The 23,513-nt window shown below is 44.8% G+C and overlaps 1 protein-coding gene and 1 non-coding gene across 2 annotated transcripts in view; both read right to left on the reverse strand.

Annotated features, from left to right (window-relative positions):
- Positions 1-12,443: 12,443 nt before the first annotated feature.
- The window catches only part of DDAH1 (dimethylarginine dimethylaminohydrolase 1), a 226,446-nt gene continuing 215,376 nt past the window's right edge, over positions 12,444-23,513 (reverse strand). The window contains exons 5-6 of the mRNA XM_038745570.1: positions 17,505-17,648; positions 12,444-13,533 (exon numbers count right to left, since the gene is read on the reverse strand). Of these exons, the coding sequence (XP_038601498.1) occupies positions 13,417-13,533; positions 17,505-17,648 (261 nt within the window). The 3' untranslated portion in view covers positions 12,444-13,416. The remainder of the gene's footprint in view (positions 13,534-17,504; positions 17,649-23,513) is intronic.
- Positions 14,823-14,960, reverse strand: LOC119927993. The gene has a single exon (XR_005450955.1). It is a non-coding gene; the product is annotated as a small nucleolar RNA SNORA7 (small nucleolar RNA).

The following is a 23,513-nucleotide window of genomic DNA, read 5'->3' on the forward strand; positions in this document are numbered from 1 at the left end:
ACAAGTTGGCAACATATAGAGACAGTCCCTACCCAACAGTGGGCTCACAGTCTAAAAGGGGGAGATGGAGAACAAAACCCGCTTATATCCTGTCCTACCTTGCCTATTTCATCAACCTCCTTGCCTCCCTGTATCCTCTCTCTCCCCAGTCAATCAATCAATCATATTTATTGAGCGCTTACTATGTGCAGAGCACTGTACTAAGCGCTTGGGAAGTACAAATTGGCAACACATAGAGACAGTCCCTACCCAACAGTGGGCTCACAGTCTAAAAGGGGGAGACAGAGAACAGAACCAAACATACCAACAAAATAAAATAAATAGGATAGAAATGTACAAGTAAAATAAATAAATAAATAAATAGAGTAATAAATATGTACAACCATATATACATATATACAGGTGCTGTGGGGAAGGGAAGGAGGTAAGATGGGGGGATGGAGAGGGGGACGAGGGGGAGAGTCCACACCTCACTCTGCTGCCTGGACCATTTTTCTACAAAACTGCTCAGTCTATGTCTTCCCACTGCTCAAGTACTTCCAGTGGTTGCCCGTCTACCGTATCCGCATCACCCAGAAATCCCTTTCCATTGGCTTTAAAGCACTCAGTCATCATCATCGTCATCATCAATCGTATTTATTGAGCGCTTACTGTGTGCAGAGCACTGTACTAAGCGCTTGGGAAGTACAAATTGGCAACATATAGAGACAGTCCCTACCCAACAGTGGGCTCACAGTCTAAAAGGGGGAGACAGAGAACAAAACCAAACATACTAACAAAATAAAATAAACAGAATAGATATGTACGAGTAAAATAAATAAATAAGCTATGTGACTTTGGGCAAGTCACAACTTCTCTGTGCCTCAGTTCCCTCATCTGTAAAATGGGGATTAAGAATGTGAGTCCCACATGGGACAACCTGATCATCTTATATCCCCCCAGTGCTTAGAACAGTGTTTGCACATAGTAAGTGCTTAACAAATGCCACCATCATCATTATTATTATCGTTGTTGTATATTTTAAATATATATTTAAAATTTGAAATCGCCTTTATCCTTGCATTTTATATATAACATTTAATAGTCACCTTTGCTCCCTCCCACCTCACCTCGCTGACAAGGCAGCCTGCACGCTTCACTCCTCCAGTGGCAACTTATTTTACCTCCATCTCACCTATGTCACCGCAGACCCCTTACCCTGGTCTTCCCTCCCACCTGAAACTCTCTTTCCATCCCGGTACAACAGACCCCACTCTCCCCACCTTCAAAACCTTATTAAAGTTACATCTCCTCCAAGAGGCCTTCCCCGATTAAGCCCTCTTTCCCCTTACAACTCTCTCCTTTCTCCGTTGCCCACGCACTTGGATATGAACTCTTTTAGCACTTAACTTTCAACCCACCCTCAGCCCCACAACACTTATGTACGTATCCATAATCTATTTCTAGCTTCCCCCTCTAGACTCTAAGTTCCATACGGGCAGGGAACGTGTCTGAAAACTCTGTTGTATTGGGCTCTCCCAAGCACTTCGTACAATGCTCTGCGGACGGTAAGCCCTCAATAAATATCATTGCTAGATGGATGGATTGATGCTGTCACGGAAGGCGGAGCTTTCCTACCAATAGCGATCAGGTGAAGAGGCCGAAGGGGAACTGACAGTCCCGTTAACATTGTGCACGTAAAAATATCATCCTTTCTTGTGTCATTGGGTTTTTTATTTGCGGTGATTTACCCCTGTTTGGGCTTTTGCTTTTTATCTTGAAATTCTCCTGAAGCTTTCTGCTGAAGAATGGCCAAGTTAGATGTACATATTTTATTTTTTTAATTTATTTCTACCGATGACTGTTCCGCCCAACTGTAAGCTTATCGTGGGCAGGGCAAATCACTGTTCATTGTTGTACTGTACTTTCCCAAGTGCTTAGTACAATGCTCTGCATGCAATAAGTGCTCACATAAATACGATCGAACGAATGAATGGACTAACAGATGACTAGGCCTCACTGTGCCTCGTTCTCGCCTGTCCCACCGTCGACCCCCGGCCCACATCCTCCCCTTGGCCTGGAATGCTCTCCCTCCACACATCCGCCAAGTTAGCTTTCTTCCTCCCTTCAAAGCCCTACTAAGAGCTCACCTCCTCCAGGAGGCCTTCCCAGACTGAGCCCCCTCCTTCCTCTCCCCCTCCTGCCCCTCCCCATCCCCCCGCCTTACCTCCTTCCCCTCCCCACAGCACCTGTATATATGTTTGTACAGATTTATTACTCTATTTTACTAGTACATATTTATTCTATTTATTTTATTTGGTTTATATGTTTTGTTGTCTGTCTCCCCCTTCTAGACTGTGAGCCCGCTGTTGGGTAGGGACAGTCTCTATATGTTGCAAACTTGTACTTCCCAGGCGCTTAGTACAGTGCTCTGCACACAGTAAGCGCTCAATAAATACGATTGAATGAATGAATGGGGAAATCAAAAAAGGAATCAAGAAGACTGGGACATCCTTTGGAGATGGCCAACCAAGAATGGCGACGGCATGGAATCAGGCTGCTGAGCAAACAAAAGGGCTAACAGGCAGTAGCTGTTTGTAAATATTTATTACTCTATTTATTTATTTATTTATTTATTTTATTTGTACATATCTATTCTATTTATTTTATTTTGTTAGTATGTTTGGTTTTGTTCTCTGTCTCCCCCTTTTAGACTGTGAGCCCACTGTTGGGTAGGGACTGTCTCTATATGTTGCCAATTTGTACTTCCCAAGCGCTTAGTACAGTGCTCTGCACATAGTAAGCACTCAATAAATACGATTGATGATGATGATGATGACTTTCTTTGCGACTTATAAGTCGCGGGACCTATATCTGTGAAGCAGCGTGGCTCAGTGGAAAGAGCCCGGGCTTTGGAGTCAGAGGTCATGGGTTCAAATCCCGGCTCTGCCAATTGTCAGCTGCGTGACTTTGGGCAAGTCACTTCACTTCTCTGTGCCTCAGTACCCTCATCTGTAAAATGGGGATGAAGACTGTGATCCCCATGTGAGACAATCTGATTACCTTGTATCCCCCAGCGCTTAGAACAGTGCTTTGCACATAGTAAGCGCTTAACAAATACCAAAATTATTATTATTATCTGGCTGCTAGAGCGGTTTCACGGGCCAGGTTCAATATCAGGTGAGAAGATGAGATCAGGAACAAGTTCTGGGGTGTGTTCAATATCCTAGCATCGAAGCAAGGCTCATTTAAACCCAGCTTCGCCGGACGGGCCATTCGAAGCAGCATGGCTTAGGGGCTAGAGCATCGACTTGGGAGTCATGAGGTCATGAGTTCTAATCCCAGCTCTGCCACGTCTGCTATGTGACCTTGGGCAAGTCAGTTTATCCAACTTGTACTTCCCAAGCGCTTAGTACAGTGCTCTGCACACAGTAAGCGCTCAATAAATACGACTGAATGAATTTCTCTGGGCCTCAGTTACCTCATCTGTAGAATGGGGATTAAGACTGTGAGTCCCACATGGGACAGGGACTGTGCTCAACTCAATTTGCTTGAATCCACCCCAGTGCTCAGTACAGTGACTGGCGCATAGTTTAAGCGCTTAACAAATGCCATTATTATTATTATTAATGAATACCATAATTATTGTAATCATTGTTTGCGGAGAAGGAGAAATAGGAGGACAACCAAACGGCTGCTGTATGGAATGCTTTCATTGGGAAACTGAAAGCAAGGACAGTGGAGGAAGCATTTCAAGGATGCAGTGAAACACATCCTCAGAAAATGCTGCATCCAGGTGAAAACTTCTTTTTTTAAATGCTATCTGTTAAGTGCTTATCGTGTACCAGGCACCGTAATAATAATAGTAATAATAATGATGGCATTTGTTAAGCACTTAATATGTGCAAAGCACTGTTCTAAGCGCTGGGGGGGATACAAGGTGATCAGGTTGTCCCACGTGGGGCTTACAGTCTTCATCCCCATTTCACAGTTGAGGGAACTGAGGCCCAGAGAAGTGAAGTGACTTGCCCGAAGTCACACAGCTGACAATTGGCGGAGCCGGGATTTGAACCCATGACCTCTGACTCCCAAGCCCGGGTGCTTTCCATTGAGCCGTGCTGCTTTATAATTATGGTATTTGTTAAGCGCTTGCTATGTGCCAAGCACTGTTCTAAGCACTGGAGTAGACACATGTGGACTTCACACCTGTCCACATGTTTTGTTTTGCTGTCTGTCTCCCCCTTCTAGATTGTGAGCCCACTGTTAGGTAGGGACCGTCTCTGTATGTTGCCAACTTGAACTTCCCAAGCACTTAGTACACAGTAAGCGCTCAATAAATACGACTGAATGAATGAATGAATGAATGAAGGCAATCAGGTTGTCCCACTTGGGGCTCACAGCCTTCCTCCCCATTCGACAGATGAGGTAACTGAGGCACAGAGAAGTGAAGTGGCTAGCCCAAGCTCACACAGCAGACAAGTGGTGGAGCCAGGATTAGAACCCACATCCTCTGACTCCCAAACCCCTGCTCTTCCCACTGAGCCACACGCTGAGGAAAATACAAGATAGTTTGGACACAGTCCCCGTCCCACATGGGGCTCACAGTTTTCAGCGCTCAGAACAGTGCTTTGCACATAGTAAGCACTTAATAAATGCCATCATTATTATTATTATTATTTTCACCCCCATTTTCCAGATGAGGTAATGAAGTGCAGAGAAGTGAAGTGACTTGCCCAAGGTCACACAGCAGACAAGTGACAGAGCCAGGATTAGAACCCAGGTCCTCTGACTCCCAAACCCATGCTCTATCCACTAGGTCACACTGCTTCAATTGCTGAGGTCAGGCCTACGTAATAATAATAATAATAATAATAATAATAATAATAATAATAACAACGATGAGATTTATTAAGCACTTACTATGTGCAAAGCACTGTACTAAGCGCTGGGGAGATTACAAGGGGATCAGGTTGTCCCACGAGGGGCTCACAGTCTTAATCCCCATTTTACAGATGAGGGAACTGAGGCCCAGAGAAGTTAAGTGACTGGCCCAAAGTCACACAGCTGACAATTGGCAGAGCCTGGATTCGAACCCATGACCCCTGACTCCAAAGCCCAGGCTCTTCCCACTGAGCCACGCTGCTTCTCTATATGTTATATGGTGCAGTGTCACCAAGAAGGGAGCAAAAGCTCAAAGAGAAGCAGTGTGGCCTAGTGGATAGGGCCCGGGCCCGGGAGTCACAGGGATCTGGGTTCTAATTCCGACTCTGCCACGTGTCTGTTGTGTGACCTTGGCCCAGCCGCTTCATTTCTCTATGCCTCGGTTACCTCGCCTGTAAAATGGGGATTAAGACTGTGGGACCCATGTGGGACAGGGACTGCATCGGACCTGTTTTGCTCATGTCCACCCCAGCCTGGCACTTAGGAAGCACCTAATAAATGCCACAATTATTATTATTGAAAGCGTCCTATGAAAAGAGCGACAAGGAAGCGAAAGAGAAAAGAGGACCGCCATCTTGGTGAAGGGCAGGGAGGCTGGCGTTGCTTTGTTCGGGACTGACTTTCATTCATTCATTCAATCGTATTTATTGAGCGCTTACTGTGTGCAGAGCACTGTACTAAGCGCTTGGGAAGTACAGATTGGCAACATACTGACAGGGACACCATCTTAGGTCTTGTCCGGACCTCAGCTCCGGACATCCAGGCAGCTTGCAGTCAGACAACCAGCCTCGCTGCCTACCGAGGTGGGAGTTATGTTGCCAACTTGTACTTCCCAAGCGCTTAGTACAGTGCTCTGCACACAGTAAGCGCTCAATAAATACGATTGATTGATTGATTGAGAGAGACCGTCATCCAAGACCGGCATCCACAGAATGAGGCCTCCGCTAAACTCCGGGAAGACCCATGGCTGCTGAGGTGTTTACTGTGGCTACAGAAGCAGCGAGGCTTAGTGGAAAAAGTCCGGGCTTGGGAGTCAAAGGCCGTGGGTTCTAATCCCGGCTCCGCCACTTGTCAGCTGTGTGACTTTGGGCAAGTCACTTCACTTCTCTGGGCCTCGGTTACCTCATCTGTAAAATGGGGACTAAGACTGTGAGCCCCACGTGGGCCAATCTAATAAACTTCTATCTATCCCAGCGTTTAGAACAGTGCTTGGCACATAGTAAGCGCTTAACAAATACCAACATTATTAATATTATTACAGATGTGCCCGGGACTCTGAACCCTGGGGAGCCTGAAATTCTGTTCTTTTAATCTGGGTTGCTATAATGTTCCATCATTCCTGATGCGACTCTTCTCCGTTCCTTCTCCATTTATGTTCTAAAAGTGTGAGCCCCACCACCCTTTTCACTAATTCTCCCCTGGGTATTCTCTCCCAGTGTTTAGTACAGCGCTTTGCCCACAGTAAACAGGCTTCTGACCTCTCGTCCATGGCCTGTCTCTGGCCTGGAATGCCCTTTCTTCTCGTAACCGACAATTACTCTCTCCCCGTTTAAAGACTTACTGAAGGCCCACCTTCTCCAAGAGGCCTTCCTTGACTAAGCCCTCCTTTCCTCTTCTCCCTCTCCCTTCTGCATCACCCTGACTTGCTCCCTCCATTCATCACCCCCTTCCAGCCCCACAGCACTAAAATACATATCTGTCATTTATTTATTTATATTAATGTCTATCTCCCCCTCTAGAGTGCAAGCTCACTGTGGGCAGCGAATGTGTCTGTTTATTGGTATATTGTACTTTCCCAGCACTTAGTATAGTGTTTGGCACACAGTAAGCTCTCAATAAATATGACTGACTGACTTAATGAATGACTAAATACTACTATTTATAAATATACTATAAATACTATAAATACTATAAATACGATTGATTGATTGTAACCTCCCCAGTGCTTAGGACAGTGCTTTGCACATAGTAAAAGCTTAATAAATGCCATTATTATTATTACTACAACAACTACTACTACCTCTTCTATCACCACTATTTCTTCAATTAGTAAGCACAACAATGAGACAATGTACAATATTTTTGTGGGCCCAATGTAGATTCCACACTGGCCTCTCCAGCCACACACACCCTCACTGTCAGTGGTGTCTTGTTCAAATTTGATGGACGATTAGGCGCCTGAAAAACGGCTTCCCTGTTTGCATCTACTCAATGGGACTTCTAGACTGTGAGCCCACTATTGGGTAGGGACCGTCTCTATATGTTGCCAACTTGTACTTCCCAAGCGCTTAGCACAGTGCTCTGCACACAGTAAGCGCTCAATAAATACGATTGAATGAATGAAGAGAAGGTGGAAAAAGATGGTTAGAATGAATGAGTTGACTTGTGGCTCCCAAGGCCGGGGGGAAAGGGGTACATAGGGATGTTATATTGGTTTAAGTGGGAGGAGCACAAGAATGGACATTCCTCTGGTTCTCCTCCTCCTTCCTCGTGTCATGAGGAGAATGCGCCTACCCCTCTGGCCTTCCTCCCCTACCTGATGGGGATGGGGGCTTGGTCTGGTTGGTTTGTCCAGGGTAAGACCCTAGGCAATTCCAGGCAATTTAGCTGACAATTCCTCTAACCAACTTAATAATGACAATATTAGTTAAGCGCTTACTGTGTGCCAAGCACTGTTCTAAGAGCTGGGACAGATCCAAGCTAATCAGGTTGGATACATTCCCTGTCCCACATGCGGCTCACAGTCTTAATCCCCATTTTCCAGACAAGGGAACTAAGGCCCAGAGAAAGGCCATGCCCTACTTCTCAGTAGGGCTCAAAGAACAGAGCCTTTTTAAGGGAAAAGATACACCAAGGGGCAGGAAAGGGTGCATTCCCCTCCTCGGATCATGGGCGGAGAGCGGTGGAGGGTCGCTAATTGCCCTTGCAAACATGTACAGACTTTGAATCCAGCCCTTAAGAGATAAGGTCCACTGAGTCCAGTTTTCTCACTGCCTAAAGTGATTTCTGGTAGTGGTACTTCTTAAGAACCTCCAGTGGTTGCCTGACCACCTCCGCATCAAACAGAAACTCCTTACCAGCAGCTTAAAAGCTTGTCACCTTGCCTGCTCCTTCTTCACCTCTCTGCTCTCCTATTACAACCCAGCCTCCACGCTTGGTTCCTCTAATGCCAACCTACTCACCATACCTCGATTTCATCTATCTAGCTGCCGACTCCTTCCCCACGTCCTGTTTCTGGTCTGGAATGCCCTCCCTCCTCATATTTGACAGACAATCAGTCTCCCTCACTTCAAAGCCTTATTGAAGGCACATCTCCTCCAAGAGGCCCTCTCAGACTAAACCCTCATTTCCTCTTCTCCCATTCCCTTCTGTGATGCCCTTGAACTTGGATTTGTTCCCTTTCATCACCCACAGCACCTAGGTACATATCCGTAATTTATTTATTTATGTTAATGTCTGTCTCCCCCTCTAGACTGTAAGCCCGTCGTGGGCAGGGAACGTATCTACTGACCCTGTTCTACTGTTATAATGAACTCTCCGCTCTCTCGTTCACCCCTCACATCCAAGCCATCATCAAAACCTGCCGGTCTCACCTCCGCAACATTGCCAAGATCTGCACTTTCCTCTCCATCCAAACTGCTACCTTGCTCGTTCAAGCTCTCATCCTATCCCGTCTGGATTACTGTATCAGCCTCCTCTCTGATCTCCCATTCTCCTGTCTCTTCCCACTTCAATCTATACTTGACGCCGCTGCCTGGATTGTCTTTGTCCAGAAATGCTCTGGGCATGTTACTCCCCTCCTCAAAAATCTCCAGTGGCTACCAATCAACCTAAGCATCAGGCAAAAACTCCTCACCCTGGGCTTCAAGGCTGTCCATCCCCTCGCCCCCTCCTACCTCACCTCCCTTCTCTCCTTTTCCAGCCCAGCCCGCACCCTCCGCTCCTCTGCTGCTAATCTCCTCACCGGGCCTCGTTCTCACCTGTCCCGCCGTCGACCCCCGGCCCACGTCATCCCCCGGGCCCGGAATGCCCTCCCTCCGCCCATCCGCCAAGCTAGCTCTCTTCCTCCCTTCAAGGCCCTACTGAGAGCTCACCTCCTCCAGGAGGCCTTCCCAGACTGAGCCCTCTCCTTTCTTTCCCCTCCTCCCCCTCCCCATCCCCCCGCCTTACCTCCTTCCCCTCCCCACAGCACCTGTATATATGTACATATGTTTGTACATATTTATTACTCTATTTTATTTGTACATATTTATTCTACTTATTTTATTTTGTTAATATGTTTTGTTTTGTCGTCTGTCTCTCCCTTCTAGACTGTGAGCCCGTTGTTGGGTAGGGACCGTCTCTATATGTTGCCAACTTGTACTTCCCAAGCGCTTAGTACAGTGATCTGCACACAGTAAGCGCTCAATAAATACGACTGAATGAATGAATGAACTCTCCCAAGCTCTTAGAGTTTTCTGAGCACGGTAAGCACTTAATAAATATGACAGACAGATTATCGGGAGAAGCAGCAGGTCACTGCTGCATTCATTTTGTTTTCCACCTAATCGATCAATCGATTAGTCATATTTATTGGGTGCTTATTGGGTGCAGAGCACTGCACTAAGCGCCTGGGAGAGTAAAATACGACAGAGTTGGAAGACAACAAACGTACAGCCTAGAAGAACTTACAGTGTAGAAGACGGTCTCCTTTACTTTAATCCCCTCCAAGTTCTCAGTCGACCGCTAGGAAATACTTTCAGGTGTTGCGAGAATTGTTTTTCCTATCCTTAGCTTCGAAGAAATTACGACATCCACAGAAGATGCAATTCATCACAGAAGATTTTCCATTGAAAATGAAACACAGGCACGGTTCATGGTACAACTGACACTTTATTCTGTAATGACTGATGCACACGTAGTATCGTCACTGCGAGAGACAGAAATTAAGAGCAGAACTCTGTTGTACAGGACTAAGAATGCACTGATGATTTTTGGCACAAAAAGTAGATAGTGTATGAACCGGAATAAGGTGACTGGTAGGACATGTTTACCAAATCTAACACCAGAGACTAATCCTGCAAAATACAATGCAATGCTGAACAGTGAATAATTAAAAAGATAAACATGCAGCTCTATACAAGTTTACATTTTCCTCTACAGTTTTTTTTCTTAGAACAATGGCCGTTAGAACCTCATTAACAGTACCTAAAAAGAGCAAAATAGTTTTCACAGACCTGTGTCCACTTCTAGCCACAATCACATCCCAAGAAATCCTGCTAAATACAGAATGTTTCCTACATACTCCTTACTGATATTGATGCTTTCTGGCCAGTTAATTGAGCTTGAATATATTCATTTACATAAAGAAAATACTTGCGTGACTGGATAACATCAAAAGCAGTGTTCGCTACAGGTTACCTACCCTCACAAATTGCTATCGACAAGGAAACACGAAATGGGTCCTTCTTTGAGGTGCGAAAGCATGTTCAACAAGACCCAGTGTTTCGCTCAGGACCCGATGGGTCCCATCTCAATGCGTCGAATCTCAGCGTTTCCGTGAGACCCTATCACATGGAACATTCAAAAGTGGTGTTATATTAGGATGAGAATACAGTTGCCATAGTTGGCCTTCCGGGACGAGATTCTGCAAAATCGGTTCACGTGTTATTAAGAGCTCACTAGAGAGGAGAGAGATGCTATGCTACGAAAAATGCATTCCAAGAAAGGTCTATTACACTTTGCTTTCTAAGGCTAAGCCTATTTCTACAGGATATAGTCAACAATTTGAGCTAATAGGAATCACGCTGCGATACGGCAGTCGCTTCAGACAAGCTAAACTTCACGATTCGGCCCGGGGCCCAAATGAAACCTTCGACGTTGGCCCTTCAGTGATGGACAACACATCCAGGAAAGGCTGACTAGGCACGAAGGGGTTAATCGTGGTGACCAGTTCGGGGGGCTGGGTCGGCATCCTCTCCCTGTCTGCTGATTGGGATTTCCCCATTTGGACTCGGAATGAAGATTATTCATCAACTGTCAGGATGCTTGATATGTCAGCGAACAACAGATGTTTGATTCACAGGATGTGCACATGATCATCCGCACTCAAGCAATGTGAAAAATGGACCCCATGGAACTCTGAGATTGAGCAACACTAGAAGGAGGAGGAGGAGGAGGAGGGAGAAAAGACAAGGAGGAGGAAGAGGAGAGGTTGGAGAATTCAGGATCTCCCTGAATTTGGCTTCTTCAAGTTTTTGGTCCAATCCAGGTCATGAGCTTCCTGGAAGACAAGGGTGTCTCTGTTTCTCTTGAGGTGCCTAAGAGGAGCGGTACCTCAGAATCCGTATTAGGAAGGCTGCATATGCACAGAGTCCGGTGGAAACAGCCCGAGTTTGACAGTCAGGGGGCCGAGATCTAATCCTGGCCCCACCATTTTCCTGCTGTGTGACCTTGGGCAAGTCTTCATCAAATCAATCAGTCAAGCAATCACTCCATCAGTGGTATTTACTGAGTCCTTCTGTGGACAGAGCATTGTACTAAGCGCTTGGAAGAGTACAACATAATACAGTTGGTAGGCATGTTCCCGACCCACAATTGACTTCTCTATACCTCAGTTTCCTCCTCTGGAAAACGGAGATTAAATACCTGCTCTTCTTCCTACTTAGCCCGGAAGCCCCGTGTAGGACAGGAAATTTATGCCCAACTTGTACTATGTACTATGTTGCCAACTTGTACTTCCCAAGCGTTTAGTACAGTGCTCTGCACACAGTAAGAGCTCAATAAATATGATTGTGCACACAGTAAGCGCTCAATAAATACGATTGATTGATTGATCTCAAGCGCTTAGTACAGTGCTCTGCACACAGTAAGCGCTCAATAAATACGACTGATTGATTGATTGATTGACCTAATTATCTTGTCTCTACTCCCCCAGTGCCTAATACAGTGCTTGGCATATAATAGGCAAATACCATAAAAATACCACAAATAGTATTATTATGGGGAAAAGAAGATGCGAATGAAAGGACAGGTGTCCCAGTTTCATGTCTGAATAAGAATGCCGACTTTACAAAAGATAAGGTGAGCAGAAAATCCATTAAATGAATGCTTCTTTACGTTCCGCCACCTCCACTGCCCAAATGAAAATCAAATCACAAGTTGAACAGGAAAGGTGGAGATGAGGAGGAAGTTGATAACGTGTTTCAACCAGTCATCACCCCTTGGGAAGTACCATTTCTCGTGTTTGCTGATTCTTTTGAGTTTTAGCGGTACAAGTTTGCGAGACTACGGTGGACAGTTATTTCACAATGGCATTTTCCTTTCGGAGGCTCGTGAGTCAGCCGGCAGGTTGTGTAATTTGAGGGTTACTGGAGAAATGAAATTCTAATTGAATTCCGCGGTGAGTATTCTTGGAATTTTGAAAATGGATATTGTCCATTGTTTGAAGCAGATCTGCTTCAAGGCAGGTCACAAACACAACTGGATTTTTAGAGAACGAGCACTTCCCTTGTTCACATTAGCATGCATACACTATTTAAGTGTTTTTGGGGGATTTTTGGCAACTTTTGAGGAAATGATGTCTGTTTCTACTGAATTACAGGGCAAGAGAGCGTGACCAAATATGTGAAACAAAGGTAGACTATACTAAATACGGGAAACAGACTAAGACTAGAATTCTGGGGCACATGATGTCTCCTAAACACATTTTTTTTTTTTGTAAAATGCAACCTTTTTCGCAGAGTTTCTATGATCTGCCTGCAATCCAAATCGCTTCCAAGATGTCTTTAGACATATGGCCCTGTTCTTCTCAATATTTCAAACAAAGGAAAGTCAGGTCGGGGTCTGACTTATACGGCTCCCGCTGGTCAGATCTACCTCTTCCAGGGATTTAAACTTTCCCAATCTGCTACCCCAGTTTAGGTCGTCACAGTGCTGAGGATTAGCAGAGTTGCCAGGCAAAGGAGATAACGCTAACGGCGGAGTGGAATCGATGAAAGTTTCCGCCTCTCTGGAGCACAAGATGGTGGGGTCGACTCAGTGTCGGTGAGAGAAGGGGGGAAATGAAGGCCAGAAACCAGGCAAAAATGAGACGAAAGGATAAGTGAGCGGGAGAAAGGAGACAAGGAAAGGACAAAGGAGGCCGTGGGTACAGAAAGATGAAGAAGGAGAAAATCTCATCTGACCAAGACAATCTTCTGAATGTACTGGAAAACCAAACAATGTTCAGACTGGTAATATAAACCCACGACAGATAGTGTTCTTCCTCCAAATCTTTTTTTCTCTTAGTCTTGAGACTAGTATTTCCTAGGTTTATTTGTTTGCTCACCAATCGTACACCTTAAGTACCACCTTAAGTGGGGTTAGACTTAAAGTAATTAGAACGGAAACATTTGTAAACACAAGTTAGTAGCACAGTGGTACAGCAGATTGTCAATAGAAACGATAAGAGCGGACACAGAGCCATCTGCCTTGCATGTGCATTATTGCCAGGTACAAGGGCGGGATTCTGTGAACTCACGATTCCATCTTTTTGTTAATGAGAATTGAACTGCAGGTGAGGAGCCCATCTACCTTCTCCAATTCTGTGTTGCTCACAGGAATCAGCATATGATCCTTCAGCTTTTCAAAAACCTGGTTCAGAAATAAAGGGAAAGGTAGAAGTAAAATATCACCTCTGCTTTGCCACCCTCCCTCTCCTAATCTGACAATAGCGGGAGTGTCAGTCTCATAAAATGCTGAAACAGTCCGAAGGACTCATACCCTCAGGTTATACACAGTCTCACATCCCACCCAGATCCCCGGATAAAATAGTGAATTAAAGCCAGGGAGATGTCAGAGCACATCCGTTTTTATTCAAGATAATTATTTCTCTCTGGAGAGCTTCAATGAGGAGCGGAAAAACAAAGTGTCACAAACTTCTGGATTTTCTTGTTGCGCTAGATTTCACCTTTGTACAGGAGGAGAAAGTACTCCGAATGATACTTTGAGGTTTCATTCTTTACCTGAGCTACTGGGAAAATGATTACCTATAAACACTTATGTTTAAACTTCGACTGACTTTCTATTTCAACAGAGGGTTGTAAAATATATAACTCAACGGCACGGAATGATTTCGAGACTTTAAATGATGGGAATTTAAGACTTTTCTGTATTGGCAAGAACTCCAGAGACTATGCTGGCATTTCTATATTGTCAAGAATGCCACAGACTATGCTGACATTTTTACAAAAAAATCCAAAACAACAAAAATAATAAAAAAAACCCTAGCATTCCATACAAAACACATTGGGCTTTCTGGGGCTTCAATGAACAGTAAAAAGGCAGTGGTATTTATGTGCAGTATTTATCCTGTCCAACGCTAATGGGGTTTCAAAATAAGAGGAACAAATAGCTTGCTTTTGTTAGTATAAAAAAGCCCATACTTTAAAACAGCAATGCTGCATAATCTTGACATTCCGAGTCACGGGCAATTTCTCTGTGTGGAAAGAACTGTCGCTTGTACAATGGTCATTTCAGTCACCCATAACGCATAGGTCATCATCAGTTACGTCAAGAGGCCTTCCCTAACTACAACCTCATTTCCTCCTGTCCCTTGCCCCACTGTTTTATGCCTATGAACTTGGCTGGGGACTCATCCCTATCTCCCAGAACTTATTTACATATCCTTCCCGTCTTGTCTTATGCCGTCCAGTCGTCTTCGACCCACAGCGACGCCATGGGCACATCTCTCGCAGAAGGCCCCACTTCCACCTGCCATTGTTCTGGCGGTGTACCCATATCATTTTCTTGGTACTGGTGGTGTATCCACATAATTTTCTTGGTAAAAATACAGAAGTGGTTTATCACTTCCGCGCAGTAAACTTGAGTCTTCGCCCTTGATTCTCTCCCGCGCCGCTGCTGCCCGGCACAGGTGAGTTTTGACCTGTAGCCGATTGCCTTCCACTCGCTAGCCACTGGCCAAGCTAGGAATGGAATGGATAGGCCTCTGACCGACTCTCCCTCCTCTAGTTGAGACTGGTAGAGTTCTGGAAACTCTCCAGGTGTGACCCTGAGAGGAGTCCCAAGCGCTCAGGATTTGAACCCATGACCTCTAACTCCAAAGCCCAACTCCAAGTCTAACTCCAAGCCTCTTTCCACTGAGCCACGCTGCTTCCCCGATTAAGAGTGTGAGCCCTGTGTGGGGCAGGGACTGTGCCCAATCCGATTAACTTGTATCTACCCCATCGCTTAGAACAGTGCTTGGCGCGTAGTAAAGCGCTTAGCAAGTACCATAACCTAACCTAAATCTGGCTTACACAACCCCAAACAGGTCGGAAATGTGAACGGGCAGAATAGGAGATCTCCCCCTGTATATGTGTTTGTACGCATTTATTTATTTATTTTATTTTACTTGTACATATCTATTCTATTTATTTTATTTTGTTAGTATGTTTGGTTTTGTTCTCTGTCTCCCCCTTTTAGACTGTGAGCCCACTGTTGGGTAGGGACTGTCTCTATATGTTGCCAACTTGTACTTCCCAAGCGCTTAGTACAGTGCTCTGCACACAGTAAGTGCTCAATAAATATGATTGATGATGATGATTACTCTATTTTATTTGTACATATTTATTCTATTTATTTTATTTTGTTAATATGTTTTGTTTTGTTCTCTGCCTCCCCTTTCTAGACTGTGAGCCCACTGTTGGGTAGGGACCATCTCTATATGTTGCCAACTTGTACTTCCCAAGAGCTTAGTACAGTGTTCTGCACACAGTAAGCGCTCAATAAATACGATTGAGTGAATGAATGAGTACTGTACATTTCCTTTTACTCTGCTATTACTCCTCTCTGTAATTTGTTTTAATCACTGTCTCCCCCTGTAGACTGTAAGCTCCTTATGGGCAGGGATTTACATCTACCAACTCTATTGTACTGTACAGTCCCAAGCGCTTAGTACAGTGCTCTGCACACAGGAAATGCTCAACAAATACCATCGATTGACTAAGCATCAAACTGTGAGCTCGCTGTGGGCAGGGAATGTTACTGCTTACTGTTGTATTGCACTTCCCCAAGCGTTTAGTATAGCGCTCTGACGCAGTACGTGCTCAATAAATACGACAATGAATGAACAATATCTGATCATTATCGAAATTTTTTACATCACGCCGTTCATAATAAGTCAGCAAAAGTTTCAGCACCGAACAGCCACGGAATATTTAAGGTCAGGTGGAAAAAAAATCTGATTTTTCTGTAGGGGTATGGAAACACGCAGAGCGAGTACCCATCACACAGGGCAACAAGGGGAATGAAAAGGAGGCAGAAACTTCATCATCATCATCAATCGTATTTATTGAGCGCTTACTATATGCAGAGCACTGTACTAAGCGCTTGGGAAGTCCAAATTGGCAACATATAGAGACAGTCCCTACCCAACAGTGGGCTCACAGTCTAAAACGGGGAGACAGACAACAAAACCAAACATCCTAACAAAATAAAATAAATAGAATAGATATGTACAAGTAAAATAAATAAATAAACTTACTGGTTACTGGTTACTCCAACCTAGAGCAGTGAGAAAAAAACAATTGATCGTGTTTACTGAGCACTGACTGTGGGTAGAGCACTGTACTAAGTGCTTGGGAGAAAAAAATGACCGCAAACTCAAAGGACTGTCCTTGCAGTTGTGCTGAAGGTCACACAAGGGTACTGGGAAGGGAGTTGTGACGCCGTGGACCCAGCCGATACAAAGCGGGCTGCCTTTGCCACCGACAACACCCAGGACGGGATTCTCGGGCCGGTCGGCTCCGTTTCCCTCAACTGTACCACCGAGGAAGGCAGGCGGCATTTCAGCAGAACGTGAGACTGGTGACCACAATCCCGGCTTTTCCCAAGTTGTCCTTAAGGAACAACCAGCTCTCCGTTACCTCACGACCGTAACTCCGCTCCTTAGGACACCGCCTCCTCCCAGCGCTCAGGCCGTGGAGGAAGATGTGACAGGGGTGCGTTTACGGATCGGCCAGGAGCCCATTAAATGTGGATAAAAAGTTAATGCGGCTCTCTGTTTTCAATTAAGAGCCGAACATTCTGTGGGACATTTTGCTCGGGGTTACAGCACAGACTTGGGCGAGGGGGCTGTTTCTCCTCTACCGGCCCGGGGCGAAGAGGCTAAAACTCAGTTGGCACTTTCCTCCAGCCTCCCCCGTCCGCCCCCTCAATGGAGGCCTGGGGAAGCATGCTTATTTGTCAAGAACTTGGAAAGCCTTGAATACAACAGGCTGGAACCATTATCCCTCTACCATAATGCCAAGAATGAACGAGAACCAGAAAGAGGAACCGATCGTCTCTGCTGGGACCCGGTTTCAAACGGCCCTCACTGTAAAATGTTTACTACGATCCTTCGGCTCGCTGTGGGCGCGGAATGCGTTCGTTTTATTGTTCCGCCGTACTCTCCCACGGATCGGCACAGTGTTCCGCACACAGTATGCACTGACTGATTTACTGTTCAAAATAACTGGATAGCCTTAGAGGAAGAGCTGGCCTGAGATGAGTTCTTACAGACACGGAAGTTAGCACTCTCTCCATTATGTGGCTGGGTTTATTTATTTATTATTATTTTTTTTTACCTTTGCACTCTCCGGGTATTCTTCGGGGGCTCGGTGCAACAGGACATGACCCTTGCTCGGGATGTTTAAATACAAACAGTTTGCGGCCACGTCGTCCGGAATGGTCAGTTTGTCGTAGCGATGGTCGCTCATCTGCTGCATGATCTACCGAGAGAAACCAATGAGACTCATGATGATAACTGTAAGGCCCTTACGATACGCTGAGCACTGTACTGAGTGTGGGAGTGGATACGAGATAGGTGAGATACAGTCCCTGTCCCATATGGGGCTCGCAGTCTAAATTGGAGGAAGGAGCATTGACTCCCCATTTTACTAGACGAGGAAACTGAGGCACAGACAATTTCACCCAGCATTTATTCATTCAATCATATTTATTGAGCCCTTACTGTGTGCAGAGCACCGTACTAAGAGCTTGGGAAGTTACAAATCGGTATCATATAGAGACAGTCCCTACCCAACAATGGGTTCACAGTCTAGAATGTTAAAAGACTTAATATAAACATATATTCCTTAAGTTCCCTTATTTTAAAAAATACAGGAGCTATTTCTACACTGGCAAAGAGAAGCCTCATGTTAGTAACTAGGAGAAGCAGTGTGGCTCAGTGGAAAGAGCACGGGCTTTGGAGTCAGAGGTCATGGGTTCAAATCCTGACTCCGCCAATTGCCAGCAGTGTGACTTTGGGCACGTCACTTAACTTCTCTGTGCCTCAGTTACCTCATCTGTAAAATGGGGATTAAGACTGTGAGCCCCCGTTGGGACAACCCGATCAGCCTGTAACCTCCCCAGCGCTTAGAACAGTGCTTTGCACATAGTAAGCGCTTAATAAATGCTATCATTATTATTATTATATTAACCACCACTTCATTAGGCATCATGACCAGATAAACCCAAGCTGAGGAATACATAATTAGCATCTCGAAAACTGCAGGGGGAATTTAAACGAGAAGCAGCGTGGCTCAGTGGGAAAGAGCATGGGCTTTGGAGTCAGAGGTCATGGGTTCAAATCCCGGCTCCGCCAATTAGCTGTGTGACTTTGGGCAAGTCACTTAACTTCTCTGTGCCTCAGTTACCTCATCTGTAAAATGGGGATGAAGACTGTGAGCACCCCTGTGGGACAACCTGATCATCTTGTAACCTCTCCAGTGCTTAGAACAGTGCTTTGCACATAGTAAGCGCTTAATAAATGCCATTATTATTATTATTATTAAACAAAAAACGGGTGAACAGGTAGGAGTGCAGCACTATATAGGAGAGACAACGTAAACCACAAAAACAAAAATCACAACAGGCAAAAATGGTATTAGGGAAGACTTCAATCGATCATTCAACCAGTGATCTAAAAGATGTCAAAAATGACTGAGATTTCTTTCCTGAATCACGGTAGGCAAGTGGCATGGCTACAACCCAAGTCCTTTGAATCCCAGGCCCCTGTTCTTTCCACCAGGCTGCGCGGCTTCTGGAATTTTCCAAGAAAATCAACATTCCAGGCAAGAGTTGGCGGATCGAGCAAGCCCACCATCATTCCTGAACACAGGCCCGTCCCATGGGGCAGAATCAGGATATAAAACAGCTTTGCCTGCCGCTAACGGTGGCAAGTTGGTGGTTTTGTTTTCAGTTTTGAACTTCTTTTAAAACACGGATAAATGAATCAACAGCTTTTCAGAGTCTGTGGTGTGACCAAGCTCACACCCACTCACAGAAAGTCTTACTATTATAGTTTAACTTTATGCTGTCATGGCTTCAGCCACTACTACTCTACTTAATAATAATAATAATAATGTTGGTATTTGTTAAGCGCTTACTATGTGCCGTGCACTGTTCTAAGCACTGGGGTAGATGCAGGGTAATCAGGTTGTTCCACGTGAGGCTCACCGTCTTAATCCCCATTTTGCAGGTGAGGGAACTGAGGCAACGAGAAGTTAAGTGACTTGTCCAAAGTCACACGGCTGACAAGTGGCGGAGCCAGGATTAGAACCCATGACCGCTGACTCCTAAACCCGGGCTCTTTTCACTGAGTCACACTGCTTCTCTTGTAGCAAAGACTGTGAGCCCATTGTTGGGTAGGGACCATCTCTATATGTTGCCAACTTGTACTTCCCAAGCGCTTAGTACAGTGCTCTGCACACAGTAAGTGCTCAATAAATACAACTGAATGAATGAACACCATGCTTTGAGGAGTCTACTGGGGCTTGACATGGATAAACTCTTCCTTCCCAACCCGTTCTTACCCCATTAGAGAAGCAGCGTGGCTCAGTGGAAAGAGCACAGGCTTTGGAGTCAGAGGTCATGGGTTCAAATCCCGGATCTGCCATTTGTCAGCTGTGTGACTTTGGGCAAGTCACTTCACTTCTCGGGGCCTCAGTTACCTCATCTGTAAAATGGGGATTAAGACCGTGAGTCCCATGTGGGACAACCTGATCACCTTGTAACCTCCCCTGCGCTTAAAACAGTGCTTTGCACAAAGTGTTTAATAAATGCCATCATTACTAAGAATAAGTAATGTTTTTGTTATCTTGATTTCTTCTCTCCTCTTGAAAATCATTATTTTCACTTAACGATATAGACTTCCAATGTATGTGTCTTTAGGAGAAGCATTTAAATAGTCTGTGAGCGGAAAATGGGAGGAGTGTCACATACCTTTGTCTGGTAAAAGAAAATAGCAACAACGTTGAGTTTGATGGAGTCCCTTGTGATGATGGTGTGGCATGAGGAAATACAATTCTTATAAATGTCACTGGACATGTTTATTGTCATTTTCCCTGAACTAAAGCTGAGCTGGCTAGAATCCATTGACTCTCCACCAGATTTTCTTTGGATTAAATGCAGTCCATCTCACAACAAGAATGTGCTTATTAGAAAACTATTGCACCACAAAGCAAAAACTAATGTCAAATCACTTGATTTACTAATGGATGTCAGTGTCAATGACAGCCAGATTTCATATTTCAACAGGACTAAATTAGACATTTTACTATTGTAAATGGTTTTCAGTAACTCTCAAATGGTGTTGATAGCTGTCCAAATTATAGTTATGTTGTAAAAAAATTCATATATCTATCTATATGTATAGATATATAAATTGAATTTAATCAATCATGACTCATTAAAAAAGAGAAAGAGTGAGGTTAACTCTTCTTTCTTTGTGTAATATTTAGCCAGATTTTTCGGTGCCTTTCTCCGTGTGAATTTTCTGTGAATTTCTCCATGGAAGGCTTCTGGCTTTGGGAGGTAGATAAACTTTTTCAGACTCCTTGTGTATCGCTGGTATGATATTTAATAAATTAGAGCATTGGCAGAGCTCTAAACGGTACCTAGAAGCAGCATGGTCTAGTGGATAGAGCACAGGCCTGGGATTCATAAGGAACTGGGATCTAATCCCAGCTCTGTCATTTGTCTTCTCTATAACCTTGGGCAAATCACTTAACTTCTCGGTTCCCTCATCTGCAAAATAAAGTGTCCATATCTGTTCTCTCTCCTACTTATCATGTGAGCCCCATGAAGGACCTGATTATCTTATATCTACTCCAGCGCTTACTAAAGTGCTCGGCACATAGTAAATTCTTGACCCCGGTTATTATTCTTATTATTATTTAAAAGGAAGAACTTCCTCATGGTCAGGTTGTTAATGTTGGGATGAATTCCTAAATGAGAATGTGGAACTTTCTGCCCCGCATACAATAATCACTCACTAAATCTCATTGACTAATTGATTGATTGAAGCTCTTTAATAATAGGACAGGGGCCCAACTGGCTAAAATGTCTAGGGCGTGGTTGTGTTTGGAGGTAAGAAGGAGTCCTCTGGAGTCCTCATTGTCCCAACCAGTCCCAATCAAATCAAAGATTTGCTCAATTTGACTAAAGATTAAATTTGAAAAGGCCTTTGTGGAATTACCAACTTCTGGCAAGCTCTGAGTTTTTGAGGCAAGTCACATCACTTCTCTGGGCCTTAGTTACCTTATCTATAAGATGTGGATCAATACTGTGAGCCCCAGAGAAGCAGCGTGGCTCAGTGGAAAGAGCCTGGGCTTTGGAGTCAGAGGTCAGGGGTTCAAATCCCGGCTCTGCCACCTGTCAGCTGTGTGACTTTGGGCAACTCACTTAACTTCTCTGTGCCTCAGTTGCCTCGTCTGTAAAATGGGGATTAAGAATGTGAGCCCCACATGGGACACCCTGATCACGTTGTAACCTTCCCAGCGCTTAGAACAGTGCTTTGCACATAGTAAGCGCTTAATAAATGCTATCATTATTATTATTTAAGGAATCACTGCTGGTGGAGTCTTCCATCAGAGATAAGTCAATTAATGGTATTTATTAAGCACTTAAAACCCTATCTCCTCCAAGAGGTTTCCGCTGACTAAGCCCTCAATCTTCCTATCTGGTCTTCCTTCTGCATCACCTATGAACTTGGGCTCATAATAATAATAATGATAATGATGATAATAATAATAACATTTGTTAAGCGCTTACTATGTGCAAAGCACTGTTCTAAGTGCTGGGGAGGTTACAAGGCGATCAGGTTGTCCCACGGGGGTCTCACAGTTTTAATCCCCATTTTACAGATGAAGAAGTTAAGTGACTTGCCCCAAGTCACACAGCTAAGTGGTGGAGTGGGATTCGAACCCATGACCTCTGACTCCAAAGCCCGGGCTCTTTCCACTGAGCCACGCTGCTGCGTCTTGATAGTCACCCCTCCCCAGCTCCACAGCATTTATTTCCATACCAATCAATCACTGGCATTTACTGAGAACTTACAGTGTGCACAGCATTGTACTAAGCGTTTGGGAGAGTACATTACAACAGAGTTGGTGGACACAAAGGGCCCCGGGGAAAGCACCATGGTCCAGTAGATAAAGCATGGGCATGGAAGCCAGAGGAAGTGGGTTCTAATCTTGGCTCTACCATTTGCCTGCTGTGTGATCCTGGGCAAGCCTCTTCACTCCCTGTGCCTCAGTTTCCTCAACTTCAAAGTGGAGATTCAATCCCTGTGTTCCCTCCTACTTAGACTGTGAGCCCCCAAAGTGGGACAGGGATTGCATCTGGTCTGATTAGCTTGTAGCTACGCCAACGCTTAGAATCAATCAATCAATTGTATTTATTGAGCGCTTACTGTGTGCAGAGCACTGTACTAAGCACTTGGGAAGTACAAGTTGGCAACATAAAGAGACGGTCCCTGCCCAACAGTGGGCTCACAGTCTAGAAGGGGGAGACAGAGAAAAAACCAAACATACTAACAAAATAAAATAAATAGAATAGATATGTACAAGTAAAATAAATAAATAGAGTAATAAATATGTACAAACATATAAGAGAAGCAACATGGCTCCGTGGAAAGAGCCCGGGCTTTGGAATCAGAGGTCGTGGGTTCAAATCCCGGCTCCGCCAATTGCCAGCTGTGTGACTTTGGGCAAGTCACTTCACTTCTCTGGGCCTCAGTTACCTCATCTGTAAAAGGGGGATGAAGACTGTGAGCCCCACATGGGACAAAATGATTGCCTTGTAACCTCCCCAGCACTTAGAACAGTGCTTTGCACATAGTAAGTGCTTAATAAATGCCATCATTATATATACATATATACAGGTATATATAAGAGGTAGAAGCCTCTTAGAGTGCAAACCCCCTGAGGGGAAGGGACCATATAATAATAATAGTAATAATAACAATAACAATAACTGCGGTATTTGTTAAGTGCGTACTACTGCGTGCCAAACACTGCACTAAGCGCCAGGGTGGATACAAGATAACCTGGCTGGACACTGTCCCTGTCCCACACACAGCTCACAGTCTTAATCCCCATTTTACAGATGAGAAAACTGAGGCACAGAGAAATTAAGTGACTTGCCTAAGAACACACTAGAGAAGCAGCATGGCTTAGTGGAAAGAACTCGGGCTTGGGAGTCAGAGGTCATGGGTTCTAATCCCGGCTCTGCCACTTGTCTGCTGTGTGACCTTGGGCAAGCCACTTAATAATAATAATAATAATAATGATGGCATTTGTTAAGCGCTTACT

The sequence above is a fragment of the Tachyglossus aculeatus genome, chromosome 4 (genome assembly GCF_015852505.1).
Source record: "Tachyglossus aculeatus isolate mTacAcu1 chromosome 4, mTacAcu1.pri, whole genome shotgun sequence".
NCBI lineage: Eukaryota > Metazoa > Chordata > Mammalia > Monotremata > Tachyglossidae > Tachyglossus > Tachyglossus aculeatus.